A 19,702-nucleotide genomic window follows, 5' to 3' on the forward strand; every position below is an offset into this window, starting at 1 on the left:
CCCCCTGGCAGACCTCTGAAGCATTCGCAGAAGGGGAGCTAGGCATTTTCTGTTTCATCAGGTGCAGGCTTCTCTCACAAGCTTCACTTGTTGAAACACATTGTTCCTTAAGGGAGGTGGTACCACCCACATGTCATTGCTGCTGGACAGAAACCATATCTGAAGTCTGCCTTCTCAAGGTTTCTCTATCCTGGAGACTGGTTTTAAACACGGACACATACCTGCTGAGCTCTCCTCCCAGTCTTATGTGTACTCTGCCTTCACAGGAGTGTTTGACTACAACCAAGTATTATTAGGTTGTCAAGAAGATCACAAAACAAGCCTCTCCGCCACCATTTCGGTGGTATGGATGAAGCTACTTATTGGGAAGGCTTCCATGTCCTGTTCCTTTCCTTTGCATGTCCCATCTCACCTTTTTATGTGGGCCACTTGTTTCTTCTCCCAGGCTTCGCTTGCCTTTTCCTCTGTGCTCCCTCTGAATTTAGCATCTCTGGTACATGTCTTTGGGTAGATATCTATGAACAAAAGAGAGTAGTAAGGCTAGCTCTTTTCCTTTAAATAGGCTCACCTTTGACACCCGAAAGTGTGCCTCCTGAGCAGGGGGTTGTACTGTTAAAAGACTGATAGCAATATTGAATCAGTTCTAAGACCTTAAAGGAAATGCTGTGTTGACTGTAGGTGGGAAATCCCACCCATAGCTCTAGGAACAGCAAATGAAAAAGACTGACAATGCTTCAAAGATTTTTTTTTTTTTTTTTTTTTTTCCTCACCCCTGACTGTCAAGTGACAATTGTAATGGACCAGTTCCATCTCCTGATAACTTTCTTCTTGGTTGCACTTATGGGAATTAATCTAGGCCTCAGGCATGTATGTGTGTATATATTCCCAAGCTAGTAGATTCCTCTGATTATATAAAAAAAATGGCAATCCACCGTAGCATTTAAAGTGTCCTATTCTGTATGTGCTCTGAATATCTGTGTGTGGGGCCCTTTCTAGCCCAATCTGTCTTTGTTCTCATCCAGTGCTCACAAACAATAGGGACAGCCCAGACTCTTTGATGAAGTCCACGTGCATTGGAGTAGCTGCTCTTCCCAAAATGTTTATCTCCTCTCCTGGTAGACAGCTGTTGTGATGTTTTTTGTGCCGAAGGAATCGTTCCAGCTTTACCTCCTCAGCTGAGGATGAAGTCTCACTTGAAATCACCTACTGTAAAATACAGAGGAGTTGGCAGATGGATCATGGCTTGCCCTGTTCAGCTGGGTCAATGGAGCACCCCCCCATTGCATCTTCTTTCCATGCACGTATGTGTGCATCAGACCAAGACTTTGTGTGGAGGAAGTGGCATAATCAGATGGCTGTCATCCATGTGCTGGACACCCGATAAAATCTTCCCCCAAGTAAAAGACCGGTAACTCATATGATCTTGCAAAGCATTGCCACTGTACAGTGACTTCCGAGACAGCGGCAGAGGAAAGCACAAGCACGCAGCTATCATACAGGTAGCCTGTCCTCCAGGTCTCTCATGATCTTCCGAGCTGGGTCAGGTTTCTAAACGTTTTCCAGGAATAAGGGATGGAGTGACCCTGTCCCTTGACGAGGTGGTTATGGGAGCCTGTATACAGAAAGAATAATAATCAGCCTGACCCTTTGTATGAGACCACAACCCGAGAGCTCTCCTTATTTCAGTAATCATCCTCCACAGTGGAAGACTGAAAAAAGGCGGCCTAACAATGCAAAAAACCTGCAAGATCATTGTCCATCTTTGATATGTTTGTATCACCACCCATCCTACTTAGCATCCTTGCTTTCTTTGCTAGGGAGCAGCAGTGTCCCACTTACTGCAATAGTGACTGGCTTCAGGGTGATTTGTGTCCCTCTGCCAGCCTCCCTGAACTGTGGCGTTTGCAATGATGACTCTTTGTTTCCGCGGAAGAGCGTTATGCATTCCCTGGTATCAGGCCTGCTTACTGTCTCCGTTCCTGACATCTTAATAATCACATATAAATTCTGAGTCCCTCTTTGGACATTAAGTTCATTCTTTTATATGGCTCCTGGGTGTTTGGGGATTTTTGCACTTAAACACCTTTTAAAATCTGCCAACAGCTACTAGATATAGTGACAGGGTAATGAGACCAGCTTTGCCGTTATGGAGAGGGCATGGAGGGACCTTTTCATCACTGATCTTCATTTTCTGATCTTGAGATTAACTGTATAAGTAATTTCCCGTTGCAAAACACAGCCATCTGAAAAAGTATCTGTAAATGGCACTTGTGCCCATGTCAGCTTTCAGGTAAGCCAAAAGCAATAGCTGTCAGCTTGTGAGGGGAAAATGAAAGGTAATTAAGGGTTTTTTTGTGTGTCAGTAGGCTTACTCTATGAGAATGAAGCTGCAGGCTGTACCATCACTGCTGAAAAACCGAGGCTATCGGTAGCCACTGTCAAATAACAAGAGCAGCTAGTGGGATGAACCCAGCCTTTGATGCGTGGCAAAGCTGAGAAGACACAGAGCGGGCATCTAGGAGTCAAGCTGCCTCTCACAGAGACCACAGCCTGTAAGTCTGGCTCTGTATTTCAGCTGCCTGTTCTCTGCTGCCAGAATTCCTGAGCATGGGAGAAACAGCAATGGAGAATCCCACTAGGTCATTGTCCCACCTCAGGCACACCTGGTTGAGTAGGCTCAGCTTTGCCATGCAGGAATCTACAACTGTACTGGAAAATTAATAGTGGTTCTGGAGACTGAGTAGGAGTAAAAACCACTAAGCTGTAACATTTTCTCTTTAAAGAGAGAAAATCTCCATAAGCAGCCCCCAAGCCCTGACACTAATTCAATGGGACGTACGCAGGTCCTGCTGAATTCCACTGAAGTTTTGTCAGAGGTTTTAATTAGATCAATGTGTTGGTGTCTGAGTTTCACTGCACAATTCTTTCTGAGATCGTGGTTAATTCCTCAGTCACCTAATTTTCTCTGAAATGCTTCCTAGTGTTGCTCACAGTGCTGGAAAATGGATTTAGATGGGACAAATATTAAAGGTGGGCCTTACTGTTGGGTGCAGGCATCTCCCCTCTCTCTCGTTCATTAGGTTCCAGACCTAACACAGCCTCTTCTGATCAGTAGTGCTGTGGTGAGGACTGGCTCCTCCAGAGTCATTTGAGCTATCATGATATGAATCAGCTGTGGAAAAGGCCCAGGGTCTTCACAAGTCCTGGCACAAGAAGTAAAGGAACAAACTGCTGACTGCACTGCATTTCCCTATGTCAGAGGAGGATTAATTAATGTTTTCAAGCTGCTTTGAAAATTAAAAGTGCCATGTGGTACAATATTGCTCTTCCTGTTTTTCACCCTGTAGCTGATATGTAACATGTCCCTTACAAACTAATTGCAAATTGCTTTTGGTATTTTTGGTGGTTTTGAGCGGAGCTGCTACTGCCTGCTGCTTCGTTCTAATAAATGTGCCCTACCTCACCCTCCCCTGTCCCCCTTCTCTAAGCTCCTCTGCAAGGGAAATAAAAACATCAGTCCCTGGCACCATCTGTCAAGCACAGGCTAATCCATTCTCTGCTTGTCTCATGGTCAATTTGGTTTCTTTCTGATTGGTACAGCTACCCTCCCTATTGTTGAGAATTTAATACTATTCATAGGTTTGGGCTTTGTTTTATTTTCATGGTAATATTATTATGATGATTGCAATGTTCAGACATACATCCCCTCCATATGCCCAGACTGGAGAAGAGTACTTAAGCAAACATGCAACCATGCAGTAAAGCAGGTAGCATTGCTCTCCCCATTTTAGAGGGAAAACAAGGCAAAAAGAACTGACTTGCCCAGGGATGGAGGGATGCCTCAGCAGCAGAGCTAAGCAAAGAGCTCACAGGTCCCTGGATAATACCCAGTCACTGATGCCGATTAAAGCACCATTGGTTTGCCTCTCTTTTTCCTCTTGTTTTGGCTTTGTTTACAGTGATCTCTATGGGAGCTTTGCAAAGATGATTAAAATGTGGACCTTCACATAGCTCCTGTGACGAGACTGAGCAGATCCACCAGGGACAAAGCTCACAGTTATTCAGTGAGGCACAACAGCAGATTGGGTCAATCTGTTGGCAAACAGGGCATGTTAGACCAGTTATTTCCTCCATTTGCTGGTGTTAAATGGGACCCCAGGCATAGCCTTTATGGTTTCCTTCCAATATTCCTAGTACTTCTGTTGTCCCCCTGACATTAACTAAGAGGTTATTGCTGTCTGACAGACTGCTCCAATGCTTTGTGCTTCCTTTGCATGATCTAAAGAGAGGGTGAAGACAGGTCAATGAGAAATGTCAATGCTCAGCTCTGTTCAGGATCAAGCCAGAGCTGACCATACTGAAGAGATGCAATTTTTTCGAGGTCTGCCCAAAGCAAACAGCAGCTCTTAACATATCGATGTTGAGCCATCCCTGACTGCCTACCCTCATGCAGGCAGTTGTGTCCCCCTCTACCTACCTATTTCTAACAGTCAAAGAAAGAACCCATGCAAGAAGACACAAGCTGAAGAACAGCTGAGCATGTAAGTACGTGCTGCCTGCCGTACGTTCACAGAGATGTCCCTTTGCCTTTGATATGAGATGACAGAAGAGTCCTGCCGAGTCATTCCTTCCTGCAATTACCGCAGCTCCTCTGATGATACCACACAGATAGACCCAGGAAATCACCGTACATGAAAAATACACTTTCTCTACCATGGAGGTGATATTATTAGAACAGAAATCCTTAAATTGGCATGGCTTGCCCCATAGAAGGAAAACCCCACCCCTCTTCATGTCTTTTTCATAACCAACAGCTCAAAAGGATTTTTTCAATTGTATTTTGGCCAGGACTACTGTTTATTTGCCAAGGATGCAACCTGTGTGCGAGCACTGAGCCATTAAAACTGGCAGGGAATCAACAATGCTTGCAACCAATGGCCAAGAAGGGCCACAAACACTTTTACCTCTTTCTTCCCCAATCTTTCAACTCCACCATGGGCAACGTTTAAGGTATCCACGCAGGTTTCAACTTGAGTGGCCTGAAACATGGGTCAGTCACAGCTTCACGGAGCTGGGGATGTAGCTGACGGACATCTCAGCGCCTTTTCCCTCCTCAAACCCTCACAGGGTCTGCGGCACGGTGAAGCTCACCGCCAGGGCAGGCCGAGTCCCTGGGGAGAGAGCAGGCCTGGGAGCTTCTGAGAGGAGGGGAGGGGGTCTGGCAGGCAGATGCGGGCAGCGGAGGGCACCGGGCCGGGGAGCGGCGGCTGTACAAGAGGGCACTTGACAGACAAGGAACGACAGAGCGCTGCCACCCGTCCCCACGACGCTGAGAACCGCACCCTGACCCGCCGCCGCTGCGGCGGGCGCGCCCGTGAGGCGACCGCGGGCGGGGCGTGAGGCGGCGGGGGCGGAGCCTCGGCAGCGCTGATTGACGTGCGACAGGGGCGGGGCCTCGAGGGGGCGGAGCCGCGCCGCCGAGCCGGAGCGTCGGGGCTGTGGAGGGCGGGGGGAAGGCACCGGGCACGGAGCCGCCGCCGCTGCCAGCGCTCCCCTGCGCCAGGTAACCGGGCGGGGGGCCGCGCCGCGCCCCGCAATGCCCAGGGAGGCCGGGGCGGGTCGCCGGCGGCTGGGGAGGGTGGTGGCTGTCGCCGCTCCGGGCCGCAGCACCGTGTCTCTCGGGCCGCGGCGGAACCCCGGGCGAGCCGCTCCGGCCCCGGCGACGCGGAGGGGGGAAGCGCCGGCCCTGCTTGCCCCGCTGCGGCCCGGCGCCGCGACAAAGCGCCGGCCTCCCCCGCTACCCCACCCCGTCCTCTCCTCCGTCAGCGTCTCCCAGCGCCGCCCAGCCTTCCTGCCCGGCCCTCCGCCCAGGGCCGGCACCGAGCACCCCCTCCCCGTCGCGGCCACAACTTCCTCCCCCGGCCCGGCACCGCCGCCGGCGGTTCCCCTCCCCGGCGGGGCGGTGGCAACTTTTCGAGTCGGTTCCTGTGTGGGGCCCCGGGTGTGTGTGGTGGGGGACAAGGAGCCGTGCCTGGCCCACCCCCCCCCCCCCCCCGCGTCGTGTCTCCACACACCGCACGAACGGGGGGGGGGGGGGGTTAGCCGTGAGTGGGGACGGCAGGGCCGCTCGGGGGAGCGGTGGTCGGCCCAGGTGCCCCTCACGGCGGCGGCGGTGGTGGCGGCGGCGGGGCCTCCCGTCAGCTGTTTCCTCCTGTTTGTTGTCAAGTTGCCTGCGCTGCCGGCAGCGCCCGGCGGCGGCGCCGGGGGCCGAGCCCGGCGGCGGTTGGCTGCGCGCGCCCCCGTGACGGCGCTCAGCTGGGGCCCGCCCCCGCGCGGGGCTTTGTGTGGAGCGGCGGCGCGGGGGCAACGGCCGCGGCGCGCGCCGCCCCACCGCGCACGCGTGGGGTGGGGGATCGCCGCCCCCCGCCCCTTCCCTCAGCGTGGCTAAGGGGGTCCCGGCCCGTGGCGGCAGCCGGCGCTCGGGGGATCACCTCGCCTCTGTGGGTCCCGGCTGTCCGTGTCCCGTTCCCTTCCCCCCCCCCCCCCCCCACGGTCGCCAGCCCCGAAGACTTGCCCGCCGCCGAAGCAGCCCCGAGTGCGCCGCGCCCCCCCGCCGTGTCCCGGCCCGGTGGGTGTCTCTGAGGGGAGGCCGGGTGTCCGGAGCGGAGCGATGGGGGTTGTTTGCTGATGGAGGCTGTGCTGGCGGCTCTCTCAGCAATTCAGCCGGCTTTGCCTGTCAGCTCGCAGGTCGGGTTTTGCCCGTGGAAGTATGGATTCCCGGGGAACCGAAATAATTTGGCAAGCGCTTTTTTTTCCGCTCTGGAAAAGGTTCTAGTCAAAGCAAAAAGGAATGCAGACTGTCATCTGTCTGTTCATTTGTGACTCTGTGTGCAGACCTCGGCCATACTGTGCCAGCAGATACAGATTAGATTAATCCAGCGTGCTTATTTCAGAGTAAAAGCTGTGTTTTGGACTAATATAACTTAATAAATTATTTTTCTTTATCCTCTTTAAACAGTTAACACTGTGTTAGGGTTAGACTGAGGGAGTAGCAGAGCAAGTACGAAAGTCCTGTGAGAGGGAAGCACAGGCCACGGATCTTCTCAAAGTGGTAGGTGTCACAGGGCAACTCTTGATGCCAACAACTAATGGCAATAGATTAACTGTTAGCGTAACTCATGCTCGTGACTGATGGTAGAAAGTGAGGGGAGCTTGCTCTGAGGTTGTACAGATTCCCTCATGCAGCTGGTTCAGCTGTAGAGCTATATAGCTCTCTATATATAGAGAGAGCTATACAGCTCTATATATAGCTACATAACAGCTATGTATAAACCTGTTATCTATAGACTCGTTCCAGATAGCTGAACTCAAGTAATGTTTGTGACAAACGGAACTGTCCATTTTTAAGTGTTACTCTCTTTTTCTAATGTTAGTCTTTAGAAATATTATTTGGAGGCATCTGTCATCTGCTGCTTTCACTTCCGTAGTTATGGAAGTACTTAACTTACAGAATGGAGATCTAATTGTTTATATATAGATTTTAATAATAATGATGAGTGAGTTTCAGATGTGGCTGCCAAGTGTGTGAGGACAAAAGAAATTGCACCTCATAGCCCAGTAGAGAAGATAACAAGAACAGATGAGATTTGTTACTTGTCATCTGACAGACCGAGAGTTGTACACAAGCACACAAATTATGTATATATTTTTATATATATATATTTAGAATTCCCTCTGCTGGTAGTCATCACAAGCTTGAAGTTATGTTGTCCAAGTTAGGTCATTGGTTCATGTTTGTTTACTATCATTTGACCTATGTTGAAATCTTGAGTTGCTCAGCTCTTGCCTAAATACGTAATTCCCTTAAGCAAGATTTAATTTAAATATATCTTGTTAAGTGTGTAGAGGGAGTGCCTGTACACTGTGGATGTTTGGTAGCAAGGCTCTCTAATTTTGGAGCCTTTACCTGCATTTAGGAGTTTCCTAGTTAATATAAAAATTTCTTGGTGAGATGCCCTAAGTGTATTAGCACCCTTTCTGCCAGGTGGAGGTACTTTGTATGGAAGTTTGGATTATCATTGTCTTTTCACCATTTCTTTAAAGTTTATTTATTATTTTTATTATGTCTCATGAAATCAATGGTGCCTTCAGGTAAAGATTTGTATCACTTCAGCACTAAAATTAATGAAAACCTGAATGAAAATCTGAATTAGTTTAGCTTTCTGGAAGTTGCAGAATGGATTAATAGGCGAAAGTTTTCTCATTTTAATTAGTGTAAGAATAAATTTATTACAAAACCAGGAAATACAGCTTTCTTAAAAACATTTGAGGAGTTAAGAGAGAAAAAGGTGATCCTTTTCCTCCCTTAGGTAAGGGAAAGGGGAGGTGGGAAGGGAAGGGGAAAAAGGAAGGGGAGAAAAGAAACAGACACACAGGAATATTTGCTGCTTCTGGATTCTTTGTGTAGTAGCGTGAAAGAGTTAATTTGAGTTTGATACCATTTGTAAGCTAATACTTTTGAATGTTATCTAGCAAGAGTATTGTGAGGGTGTAAGTTACTGTGTGGGAGACGCTGCGATATGGGGGCTGTATTAGAAACAAGCACCCATCTGTATGGCTGTGCTCTCTGTAAACTTGAAACAAACTATCCTGTATTATTGCATACACCAATATAACGTTCTGTTAATGTATTTAAATGCCAGTATCCCAATGTGATGTTCTCACCTTACCTGGAAATAAAGCCAGTTTGCAATAGAAAATTAATACTACTGTAACTTGCAATAGAAAATTAGACCAGTGTAACTTCTAAAAATGCAGTTTCATCCTGTGAGGCAGCTTGTTCTAGACTGGTGCTGTGCGCTGCATCTGGGCACAGCTTTCATCACTTTGCCAAAGCCTCTTCAGTCATTTGACTGTATTAACTTCTTTGTACAGTTTGCTACAGTATCTGGATGGTTCTAATGAGCATAGCATACTGTTACAGTTCACTTTCTTTCCTCACATTTGGCTACGTGTGGTGCTTTCTGATAACGAATTGTACATACAGGCAGAGGCCAGAGGCTGGGCCCTGCTTACTTCAACAGTCGCAGAAGTCAGCGGCAGACGGTTGAATCTCAGACCTCCTAAGAGACTGACCGCGTGTATATTTTCAGATGCACCCCCACTTGTGAGCAGCAGAAACCTGGGAAGGTAAGAAGCAAGTTTTATTTTTTTTGCTTACCCAGTGATTCTTTAATGTGTCGTCTTGTGTAGCTGTGCTAAGTATTTTTTTCCTCTTTTGTCCATCTCTAAGATGAGAAGAGGAAGCTTAAGCTGGGCTCCTGAGATGTGAAGATGAAGTTTAAGCCTGGTTCCAGAGTAAGTACATCTTAAGAATGTCCTGTTCTGCCTAGGGAAATGCACGGCCCTTTTTCAAGGGGGAGAGAGTGCATGTTGGCTCACCGTACAAAGGAAAATGTTTTTAGTCAGTGAAATGGCAAAAGAGAGGCTGTCATAGTTTTTTATCCTTTAACTAGCAGCTGTTTTCTGTTGTAGATCTGAGATGCAGTAGATGGTGCTGAAGCAACACTGAGGCTCCTGAAATATCCACAGTCCAGTGTGTATATAAAAAGTGCCTGCTGGCTCTCCCAAACGCTGATGGTCCTGTGTCTTCAAGAGATGCACTCTGGGACAAGAAAATACTGACTGTTAGTTTTAAAAGTGTTAATAAATAATTCTCTGTGTTACTTTTTTGTTCTTTATTGCTTGTGAAGGTAGGCAGATTAGGTAGTACAGATACCAAGCATGTAGTGCTTCAGGCGGTTTCAGCTATGTGTGCAGATAATGGTCAGATTTAAGCTGTTGAATGTCAGCTCTTTGACAGCTGTTGCTCAGTGTTGCCAAAATCAACACTGAAAGACAGGTGGAAGTTTGGGAGCACACTGCTCTAGGAATGCATGTTATAGCACACAGCCACGGTGCTTGTGTTTCCTGTCTGTCCATGCACTCACTGGGAGAAGCATGCAGGCAGGAAATGTTTCACAGGATGACTAAGAAAGTTGTATGAAGGTTTGTACTGTCAAAATAATGCACTGTCAGCAAGCCTTACTAGCTAGTAATGGTAAGAGCTATCATTGACTGTTCTGCTGAAGGTCGTCTCAAGAATGCAGGTTGATAGTGGTGATCCGGATGCCAACTAAATAACAGAGGCATCATCTCTTAGTTCATAGAAGTACCTGTCTCTTTGACCTGTGTAGATTTGACAAGTGGTAAATACTTTATATCCCATTAATGAAGGTAAATAAGTCTGCCTTTTTTACATTGGAGCCATTAATTTAATATTATGACTTGTGTTTGGTAGTTTGCCTGGGGGCAGGATCGCCAGGACTCATCACTGACACGTATCCAACAAAGACTGCTTAGCTGATTTTAAAGGTGAAATCGTGGGCCAAAAAAAATCTCTGTTCTTTCCTCAGCATTTGGTTTTGTGAATAACTAAGATTCCTGTCCACTGCTTCTGAAAATTCTGCTAGTAGCATGATGGAATTGGTGTGATATGGTAGTGTCAGTTTCTGGGGTTGTGAATAGTGATAGGGAACTTGACTGGCTCTCTGAACCAATGGAAATTATTTTCACTGTTCTCTGCAAATGTAGAGAGTGAATGAATGGGTAAGTGCACCTCTTGCATTTTCCTCCCCCTAATTGGAGGATCTTAAGCTTTAGAAATGCTTTAATATTTCACAATTCTTTAACTTCTCTTCATTTGAGAGCGCCCTCCCACTGCCTGTAAAAGCTGCCTATAAGTGGCTTTTTTCAGATCATTTATGTATGTGTGAACATAAATAGACGCCCACTCCTTTTACATGGGAAGTGAAAACTATAGGGAAAAAAAAATTACACAGTTATCTTGGGTGACTTTGTACACACCACTTTGGTATGTAAGGGATATGAGCAATGGAAAATTGTTTTCCCTTGTTCTGTTGTGCTTCTGGGTACAATGAGTATACCCTACAGGATTCAGGATCCCTCTATAAGGAGAGAACAGTCTTTATCCACAGCAAGTACCTTCTGAATTGGTCTTGTAAGTGAATACTATGTTTTTAGCTTGGGGGGGGTGGAAGAGGAGGGGAGTGTGTAAAGTGGTCCCAAGCTGAAATTAACCTCTCTACCTTATATGAGAGGAAAAAGCAAAAGTTCAGTGTTAGGTTATTTAGAAAATTCATGATCAAATGTGGCATTTGAAAGCTGCCTTACTAGCAGTCATTTTGTAACTTTTTTCCTACTTTTTACTACTGTGAGCAGTAATATAAAGACTAATGTAAGGTTTTACAGCACTTCATCCGGACCCTTATGGGTCCATTGAAATCCTGTAGCAATCAAAACTGAGAGCTAATGACAGTTGTAGGCTGCTGTCTATTTTAAATGAAATCTATCAGGGGCAGTTAAGCATAGAGGTTATTTTAAACTATTAGACATTCTAGTAGGATTACATTATTTTAGCAGTTTCTTAAAAAAACATACTTGAAATCTAGACTATTTTGATAGTTATAATGCAGATTGTAGAATTTAATTTTCTAAATTTTTAAATGTGTATTTATTTGTTTCAAGAATATGTGTTTTCTTAAGCGCTGTATTCTGAAGAAAATCATTCCGGTACTAGTTGGTTTATTAGATTCTGCTGTAACTTTAGTCTGAATTCTCACAGCTTTATGCTACCATCAAATGAATCTCGCTTTGTCTTTCCCTTGGGAACCACGTCTTATTGGTAGTTTCTTTCTCGTTTAGACACTTGATGAGGTTACTTTCAGCTTTTTGGGATGATATAAGTAAATGAAAATTTTGGGCCTTGTATTTTAGGCAGGTTTTTCAGCCTTAAGTCTTTGAACATATTTCTTTGTGCATTTTTTGGTGTTCAGTATCTTCAGGACTCAACACTTCAATCCATGCATAATGCCATATCCAGAAGTAATACGTTTGTACGTTGCTTTGACTTTTACCTTGCTTTTAAGAATTACGGTCGTGCTTTCATCTAAAGTATTTAAATTTTGGCTTTAGTGACTTTGGGTTACTGCTTTTCTGGGTGCAGTAACGCGAATTATGTATTTAGATAGGTGAGGTATTTGCATTTTAAGTGTTCAGATGCATATTTTTCAAAGTGGCATACTTTGCACAGTTAGTCTGTGTAATGGATCTGTGCTTGTCACTAATCAAGCTTAGTGTTTGTGTTGCTCTTGGTAAGAGGGACCTCTTTTGATTTGTTTTATGTTAGCTTCTAAAAATACTGGCAGGGGGAGCATTATGTTTACCCTGAAAGAATATTTTACATCCCTTTGGATGTTGATTCCACATTTACAGTAACTTATGATTGGTTAATTGTTTTTAATCCACAATACAATCAACACAAAAATAACATTATCCAAAATTAGTAAGGATGGCATGTGGAGCTAGGCCAACTGCCTTATGGGCATATCTGTCACAATTGCTTTTATTGCTTGTATTTGTGGTTTCTTCTGGTTGGAGACTTTGACTGATACTTGTTTATTCACACTTACTCTTTGTTGATTTTCCTTCATGCTGTCACTATGCACGTTTTGATTTTTTTTTTTTCCCTCTTGCCCTCACTTGCTAGGAAATAAAAAGGCATATTAGAAAGGTATAATGCTTAGAGAAATGGATGGAAAATGCTTCCTGTTATTTTGATTGGAGTCACACCCCTACACTCAGCTAAGTCTTTGACACATTTTTGTCGAACTCAACACCTGTGTTATTTATCCTTTCAAGAAGAGAAAGGGGTATTATACCACCTTTAACAGAAAGAGTCATTCCAGTGCTTTGAATTTTTATGTATCCTTCAGATGGGATACAATAGTGATTAGAAAAACCTAAATGTAAGGAACTTGGCTAAAATCACTCTGTTCAATACTAGGAACGCTTTTTATTGCCACACATTGAAAGAAAACAAAGTGGTGAAATAGTTGAAAAAAAAATCAGGATGACTTATGATTTTTACATGTAAAAATGGTGTTTAAAATTTTGTGTGTGCTTTGTGCATGTCAGAGTAAGCTTTAAGAAACTGATCCCCTAAAACGTGAAATTGGTTTAATTTGGGTATTTGTGCTTTTTAAAGGCATTTGACATATAATATTCAACTTGATGAGCACAAAATTTGATTAATTTCTATCTGAACGGCACGCTGTCTCCTGCTCTGAAAAGTAAAACCCACACAACTTTAATATTGGAGTGTGTCAGATTTACTTTTCATTGCTGCGCGTGGAAAAAGCAAGACAATACTCTTTTCTGATTCCACCTCATAAATGGAGGTATATTTAACTTGTTTAACTATAGATGCTTAGTCATAAAACTTTGCTGTGGTTGAAATGGAAATAACATCATCATTTAATTCTTTTGTCAAGGTATCTTATCCTTCGTGATTTGAATTTTCAGCTATCTGATATGTTCTGCGCCTACTTGCTCCTTAACTTTGAGTAATTTATGTTAGTTGGTATAAAGTTGGTGAGATACTTTAATTTTCCCAAGGAGTGAAGAGGTTTATTTATCAGGTATGCAGATCTGCTCTCAACTTTCTAAGCTTTTTTTTTCTGCTCGTTGGAGTTGCTCAGGTGCTTTAGTGATGATCCTTTGGAAATAGCTTGGGTAAATGACACTGTATTTTGCATTTAGATTTGACAGCTTTAAATGTTTGTATATAAAACTGTGTGGTGTAAAGACTGAGCGGGTTGTTTATTATGTGAAAGAGCATCCAAACCTTTCCTATGTTATGTATATGAAACCAGTCAGTGTCAAGTCAAATACAGTATCCCAGTCTGCTGTACTAGAAGACAGAAGCATCCTGGATGGTGTTGGTGTGTGGCTGCCTTTCATAAATTGTGCAAAGCTAAGGGAAGTGACAAAATAAACATATATTTAAAAAGGGGGGGCTGACTTGGGAAAATTAAACTATAATTGTCTTGGTGACTCAATGTACTTCTCAGTGTTTCATTTCCCAGTGCTGACTAAGATGGGTGAGTCGTTGGGAATATACTAGAATGGAATTTCAGTATTGTATTAAAAAGGAAAAGAAAATAGGAAAGAAGTAGAAGATTTTTGAGTTTGAGAACTGTAGGGTCCAATAGTGGTCTGCAAATGTCTGAACTATATTTTAAAGGTTTCAGTTCATAGTTTGCTTGTTTTGCTTCTTTAATGTAATTAGTTTGTATCTAGGTATGTCATCTTATTGGTTAGATGGTCACTTTGGGAAAGAACTTGTCTTGATAAAGGATGAATGCAGTCTGTAAGTTCAGTAATTCATCTATGAAAGAAAGCCCTCTGCAATCATTAGCTGAATTGGTTTGCAGAATATTCTGCCATGTATATAGGGTGTGGTGGTTGGTTTTTTTTGGTTTGGGTTGTGGTTTTTTTTTTCTGCAATGCTTTTTTTACATGTACATGATCTTTCTTTTTGCTTTCAGGTCTTGAGTATAAACTTACGTAAGTTCTAAAAATGGGAAGAATTTTTCTGGATCATATTGGTGGCACTCGCCTGTTCTCCTGTGCAAACTGCGACACGATTCTGACCAATCGTTCTGAACTCATCTCCACTCGTTTTACAGGGGCCACGGGAAGAGCCTTTCTTTTTAACAAGGTTGGTAAGAAGCTATGGGGAAACGACTATTTGCTTTTGAAAAATGAGTTTGTGGGATATGACTCTGTCATCAAAATCCAAAAACTTCTTGGTTGAAGTGTTGTGTAATTGCTATTTTAATTCTTTTATTTTTATTTTGTTCTATTCAATTGTCTTTGAAGTCAAATTAGGCATTTACTGTTGATGGTAAGCTATCTAAGTTAGTTTATCTGCAATACTAAAAGACTGTAAAGAGGACTGTATATAGAGAGATATCATGCCAAAATGCATGGAGTTTTAACTTTGAGACGCCTGTAAAAAGAAACTCAAATTCACTGTGAGAGTATCTTTTTGTCTATCAGAGAGTTCCAAAGGCATTTGTATTTCTACTCAGTGAAAAAAAAAAAGTCTAGATAATATTCTGTTTAATTTTTAAAATGCATTTAAGTTAACAGTAGTTTGGCAACTTTAGGTAACCACAGTCTCCTTTATGGGCAATAATGCTCTGAGTTAGTTAATATTTTTTTTTTAATTGATGAAATTTGATTTAATTAAACAGATTGAAATATGAAAGTCATAACTCTGAGTGAATTGTAGCATTTATTTGTTAACTCTTCTATATAGATTTATCCATTAGACTCATTGAAAAACAGTGATCGTCCTTTGCTTTCTCACAAAGACCTTGATCATGTAATCGTTGGTGTCTTTTGGTTTGGGTTTTTTCTTGAAAGCCATTTGGCCATTGGCAGAGTTGATAAAGGCATCAGTAATGTCTTCAGTTAACTGTGCTTGGCCTTGGGATTTTTGGTATGCTGAATCATATCAGTAGTATTTACATGTGAGCGTTAGTCTGAGTTGTGCATCTGATTTCTTTCTCATCCAATAAGCACTGGATCCTGGGGTTAAAATTTTTCTTGTGTTACATAGTGGGGTTTAATCACAGAAATTTGATTTTTACATTTCTGCAGTCAGAAGCCTTACATCTGAAGCAGAGAGAGCAAGCACAGTCATGTGGAAAGCTGAGAAAGCAGTGCAGCCCCGTCTTTTAGAATCCTTTTGCATATTAGCAGTTTGGATATAGTTCTGACATCAACGTTTAATTCAACCAGAATTATACATCCTGGTTCTGTGGTATTGCTGCCTAAACAAGTTAAAAGTGTATTTTAAACGAGATAGCACACAAAGAAAGGTGAATGTTTAATGCCTATGCTCTCAGCCACTGAGCCTTCCTTTTTTTTTTTTTTAGATTATTATTTCAAAAGCACCCCAAGATTTTTAAAGAAGTACCTCTTTTAATATTTTGGTTCTGATTTCTGGGAATAAGTGATCACATCAGTTACAGAAATGGGTTACATATATTACAAGCGGATTAATATCAATTAGTTTACAAGCTATTCACCAGGAATTTCTCACCAAAGTTGAACACAGCTCGTCACTTTCATACGTCTTTTGATAGCATTTCATGTCTCTCAGTTAAACAGTAAGGGTTATACATCCCCGAGAAGCACGTCTGTAAAGTGTTACCTTCTCAAGCAGGAGATTTTCAAAGAATGTTGACTTATTACACTGCAGTTGTCAGTTCATGTGCAGTGGCACAGGCCTTTTACTTTTAAAATGTTGATAGTCATGCCCATTATTAGCAAGCTTTGCTCTAGGCAGACTAATCCTTTCTATTCTTGTCCCCTGTGTGTTTGTATCAGGTGGTAAATCTGCAATACAGTGAAGTTCAGGATCGGGTCATGCTCACTGGCCGCCACATGGTTCGAGACGTGAGCTGCAAGAACTGCAACAGCAAACTGGGTTGGATCTATGAATTTGCCACTGAAGACAGCCAGCGCTACAAGGAAGGCCGTGTTATCCTGGAAAGAGCATTGGTCCGAGAGAGTGAAGGATTTGAGGAGCATGTTCCATCCGACAATTCCTGAAGAGACTTGAGTCTCTTTGCAGGTTCTCTTCAATTGAAACTCAAAAATAATAAAATCAACAAAAAAATCTGCTTACATACACTGTCACCTTAGCATCAGAGTCGGATTCATGGACTACAGAGTGGGAAAGATTGTGAGAGTATTTCAGATGGAACCTTCCTTTCTTTATTCCTTTTATATTTCACTTTCCCTCCAGCAGCTGTTTGTAGAAAGAATGTTGTGCAGATGCTGTAACTTTTTCTCTCTTGCATTTACATCTGTTAGATTTGAGATTGTATCTACAGATACAATGGGCTAAAAGGAAAGTATTTGGGGGATTTGTCTTTTGTTAGAGAGAAATCAATGAGTTTTTTTTTTAGTTTGCACAAACTGATGTCAGCATAAAGTTATTTTAAAGCTACAGATGTTTTTTTAAAAGTATATTCCAATTTTTGGCTTACGTTTTTAGTTAGGGTTTTTTTTTTACCCAGTCTTTTCACCTGATTTGCTAGCTAAAGTAAAGAGATCCGAATTTGTGCCGAGTGCTAAAGGTTCAGTGTTGGTACAGCTTGGGCTGGCCCTTGTGCCATATTCTTGTTGAGGTTGATTGGTAGCACAGAGCCCATTATTTCTTGTCGTTCTTGACCCAAAGATGTCACCATTCCTTGTTTATTTGTGAAGTCCCATTCACCATGTAAACTGGTGTTGATTGGAAACTATTCTTGAAATAGGGCAAAACTGCTTGGCTTTTTTTAATTTTAACTGATGTAACTTATAAGCATAGTAATAATATAAAATAATAGTTGTCTGTTTAGTCTTGCGTTGCTTACAAATCAGAAGCTGTGTTTGTAATGATAGGGATCCACTGAGGAAACTACTGTTTCAGTAGTAATTTTTTTTTTCGTTTCTCTACTAATCTCATTAAGTAGATGGGCAATTGCAAATCTTAATTCTTCTTCAAGTAGCTTTCTTTAAACCCAGAACTTCCTATGTTAAACACAGCTGCTGTGTAAAAGGAGAAGATTGCCAGCATGTTTGTTCATGCCTAGAGTTATGCAATCTGCATCTCTTGAAAAGATTAACTTAAACAGCTTGTTTTCAAATGCTGCTTCTGGTGTTGAAACCTTAATCTTTCAACTTTGTTGAACCTTTTCATTGTGATGTTACATTTTTATCTTTCTGGGCAGCAGTACATGTCAGCCTAGTAGTAACTAGTGACTTGGATTCCTGCTTTTTTCTTGTAGAGGTCAGCTCTGTTTAAAACGGTGATCTTGCTTGCCTCTTTAGCAAAAATGCTCTTCATTAACTTAACTCAAGGGTGCCCAAACACTTTCATTGTGTCTTAAGCCATAAGTTAAGATCTCAAGGGCTGAAATTAATTTGAATGTTAGATATGTATGATTCCTTATCAGAGATACAAGTTTATTTTTTTTTTTTTTATTGGAAAATTGTGGTCAACGTGAAATAAGTCACCCACAGAGGTACAAGAGGGGGGAACCCCCCCCACCCACCCACCCACCCAACCAAACAGATCTGGGCTTTGACCTTTCAGAGTAGTTTTTCTTCACTAGCCACAGCTCCATATCTGAAACTAAAATGTGGAGGGTGACTATGCAGAGTATTTTTCTTAATTGTTTTCGTTGCCAAGTGGCAATTTGGACACCCCTGACTTGAATCTACTGCCTATTTCATGTAAAAGTAGCTTTATTATAGAATTGTCACGTAGAAAGAAAACAGAGTAGATCACATACCAGAGCTGTGCTTGAATCAAGCTGCTTAAACAATAGCGTACTTGTGCCTCAAATGAATCAGTTTTTGCACTGAGTACAGTAGTACCCCATTATCTTGTACTTCTGTCCTTCACAGACCTAAAAGCCCCGTTAGCATGGTTCTCTGCAGTACTTTTCTTGTACTTACGACATTACAGTACAATAAAGTATGTTTTGTCCTGAATTGATACGTGCAGTTCTTTCTGAGTAATTTTCATGGAGTTTGTCAACTGAATGATGTAACCTGTCTTCCATTCGCTACGTTGACTAAATCATTGTGTTTCTACAGCACAGTGACAAGCTGTTGATGAGTATCTCTCTGAATATGTGGCAAAAGAGTGTGCTGTTGATTTTGGAAGGTGCTAAGTAAAGCTTCGTGCATACCACTTGGGCTCTTGAAAGCCTTCAATTTACTCCCGATAAAAAATAAAAACAGGAAATTGCTCGTTTAATGGAACTATGGATGCCAAATGTCTTTCCCTGTCTGTGAAAAGACAGCAAGCTAAGCAAAACTCCACCTTCTGCAAGAAATGTGAAGTTTTAGGTTCTGAAATGGCTTGGGAATTGAGGAACTGGGAATTTGTATATCTGGAATTCTGTGACCTTTTTTCTTTACGTGCAAATCTTAGGGAGAAGCCTTCTGCTAACGGCTGGTCAACTTCATTAGCTGTGGCTGAAGAACTGAGGTGAGAGGACCATTATATTGGTGCAATGGAGCCTGAGGGGCTTATTCTAACTTGTATTAAGATCTCTTCATTTGGTAGAATGTTAGATTGTGAGGTGTTAAAGATTACTTTCTCCAAAGTCTACGATTTGAAAAACACTATTGAGGTGAATTCATTAAAAGCCTATAAGGCTTAAGCAAGTCCACTGCAGCTTTAAAACAGTAGATGTTGTATTGCTCTTTGCCTACGTGCTGTTCCCTTCTGTATCACCTTAATGACTCTGTGGGAGAGTTTAGCCTGTAAATTTTGACTGCTCCTCCTTGAGGTGCTTTGTGTGTGAATACTGATAACTTATCTGTAGGGAACAAGATGATTGGTTACAGTACGGCTGGCAACTGAGAAGACATTGCTATTTGGTGTTAAATGTTATTTTGTATTAGTGCAGTAGCCTTGGTTTCCCATACAAGGCATGGCTGGCACAGCAAAATGTGCCTCTACAGTGAATTTATGCCTATGCTGTCTTAGGCGAAGAAGGTAGCAAGGAAATTACAGTGCGCAACAGACTCCACTGTGTGCTTTTGGAGACCTTTGAATTTCTGCTCTTAGGCTGCAGTTTGGGCTGAAACTTGGGCTGCAGCTTGGGCTAGCAGTGGTGCTATGGCTTTTGCCTGATGTTAGCCCTGTTAGAGTTTACATTACCCATGCTCTGATCTCATCCTGTAGTTGCAATGTAGGTGTACCCAAAACTGAAGTACTTCATTAAAG

At 42.9% G+C, this 19,702-nt stretch overlaps 1 protein-coding gene across 6 annotated transcripts; it reads left to right on the forward strand.

The window, feature by feature from the left end:
* Positions 1–5,448: 5,448 nt before the first annotated feature.
* On the forward strand, positions 5,449–18,460 carry YPEL5 (yippee like 5). Of its 6 annotated transcripts, none has more exons than XM_054195242.1 (6): positions 5,449–5,563; positions 9,047–9,189; positions 9,293–9,357; positions 9,535–9,686; positions 14,448–14,620; positions 16,300–18,460. In XM_054195242.1, the coding sequence occupies exons 5-6, from the start codon at positions 14,480–14,482 to the stop codon at positions 16,522–16,524; spliced, it is 366 nt and encodes a 121-aa protein (XP_054051217.1). In that variant the 5' UTR covers positions 5,449–5,563; positions 9,047–9,189; positions 9,293–9,357; positions 9,535–9,686; positions 14,448–14,479; the 3' UTR covers positions 16,525–18,460. The 6 variants fall into 6 exon arrangements, with proteins under 6 accessions (XP_054051217.1, XP_054051222.1, XP_054051219.1 ...); XM_054195244.1 differs by having other exon boundaries at positions 5,471–5,563; positions 9,153–9,189; XM_054195243.1 differs by lacking the exon at positions 5,449–5,563 and adding an exon at positions 7,019–7,111.
* The last annotated feature ends 1,242 nt before the right edge of the window (positions 18,461–19,702 follow it).

The sequence above is a fragment of the Rissa tridactyla genome, chromosome 3 (genome assembly GCF_028500815.1).
Source record: "Rissa tridactyla isolate bRisTri1 chromosome 3, bRisTri1.patW.cur.20221130, whole genome shotgun sequence".
Lineage (NCBI taxonomy): Eukaryota > Metazoa > Chordata > Aves > Charadriiformes > Laridae > Rissa > Rissa tridactyla.

Excerpts from the sequence above, each read along its gene's own strand:
- YPEL5 (XM_054195242.1), top strand. The coding sequence starts at position 14,480 with ATGGGAAGAATTTTTCTGGATCATATTGGTGGCACTCGCCTGTTCTCC. Across the intron at positions 14,621-16,299 it reads GAGCCTTTCTTTTTAACAAG|GTGGTAAATCTGCAATACAG; the intron begins GTTGGTAAGAAG and ends TGTTTGTATCAG.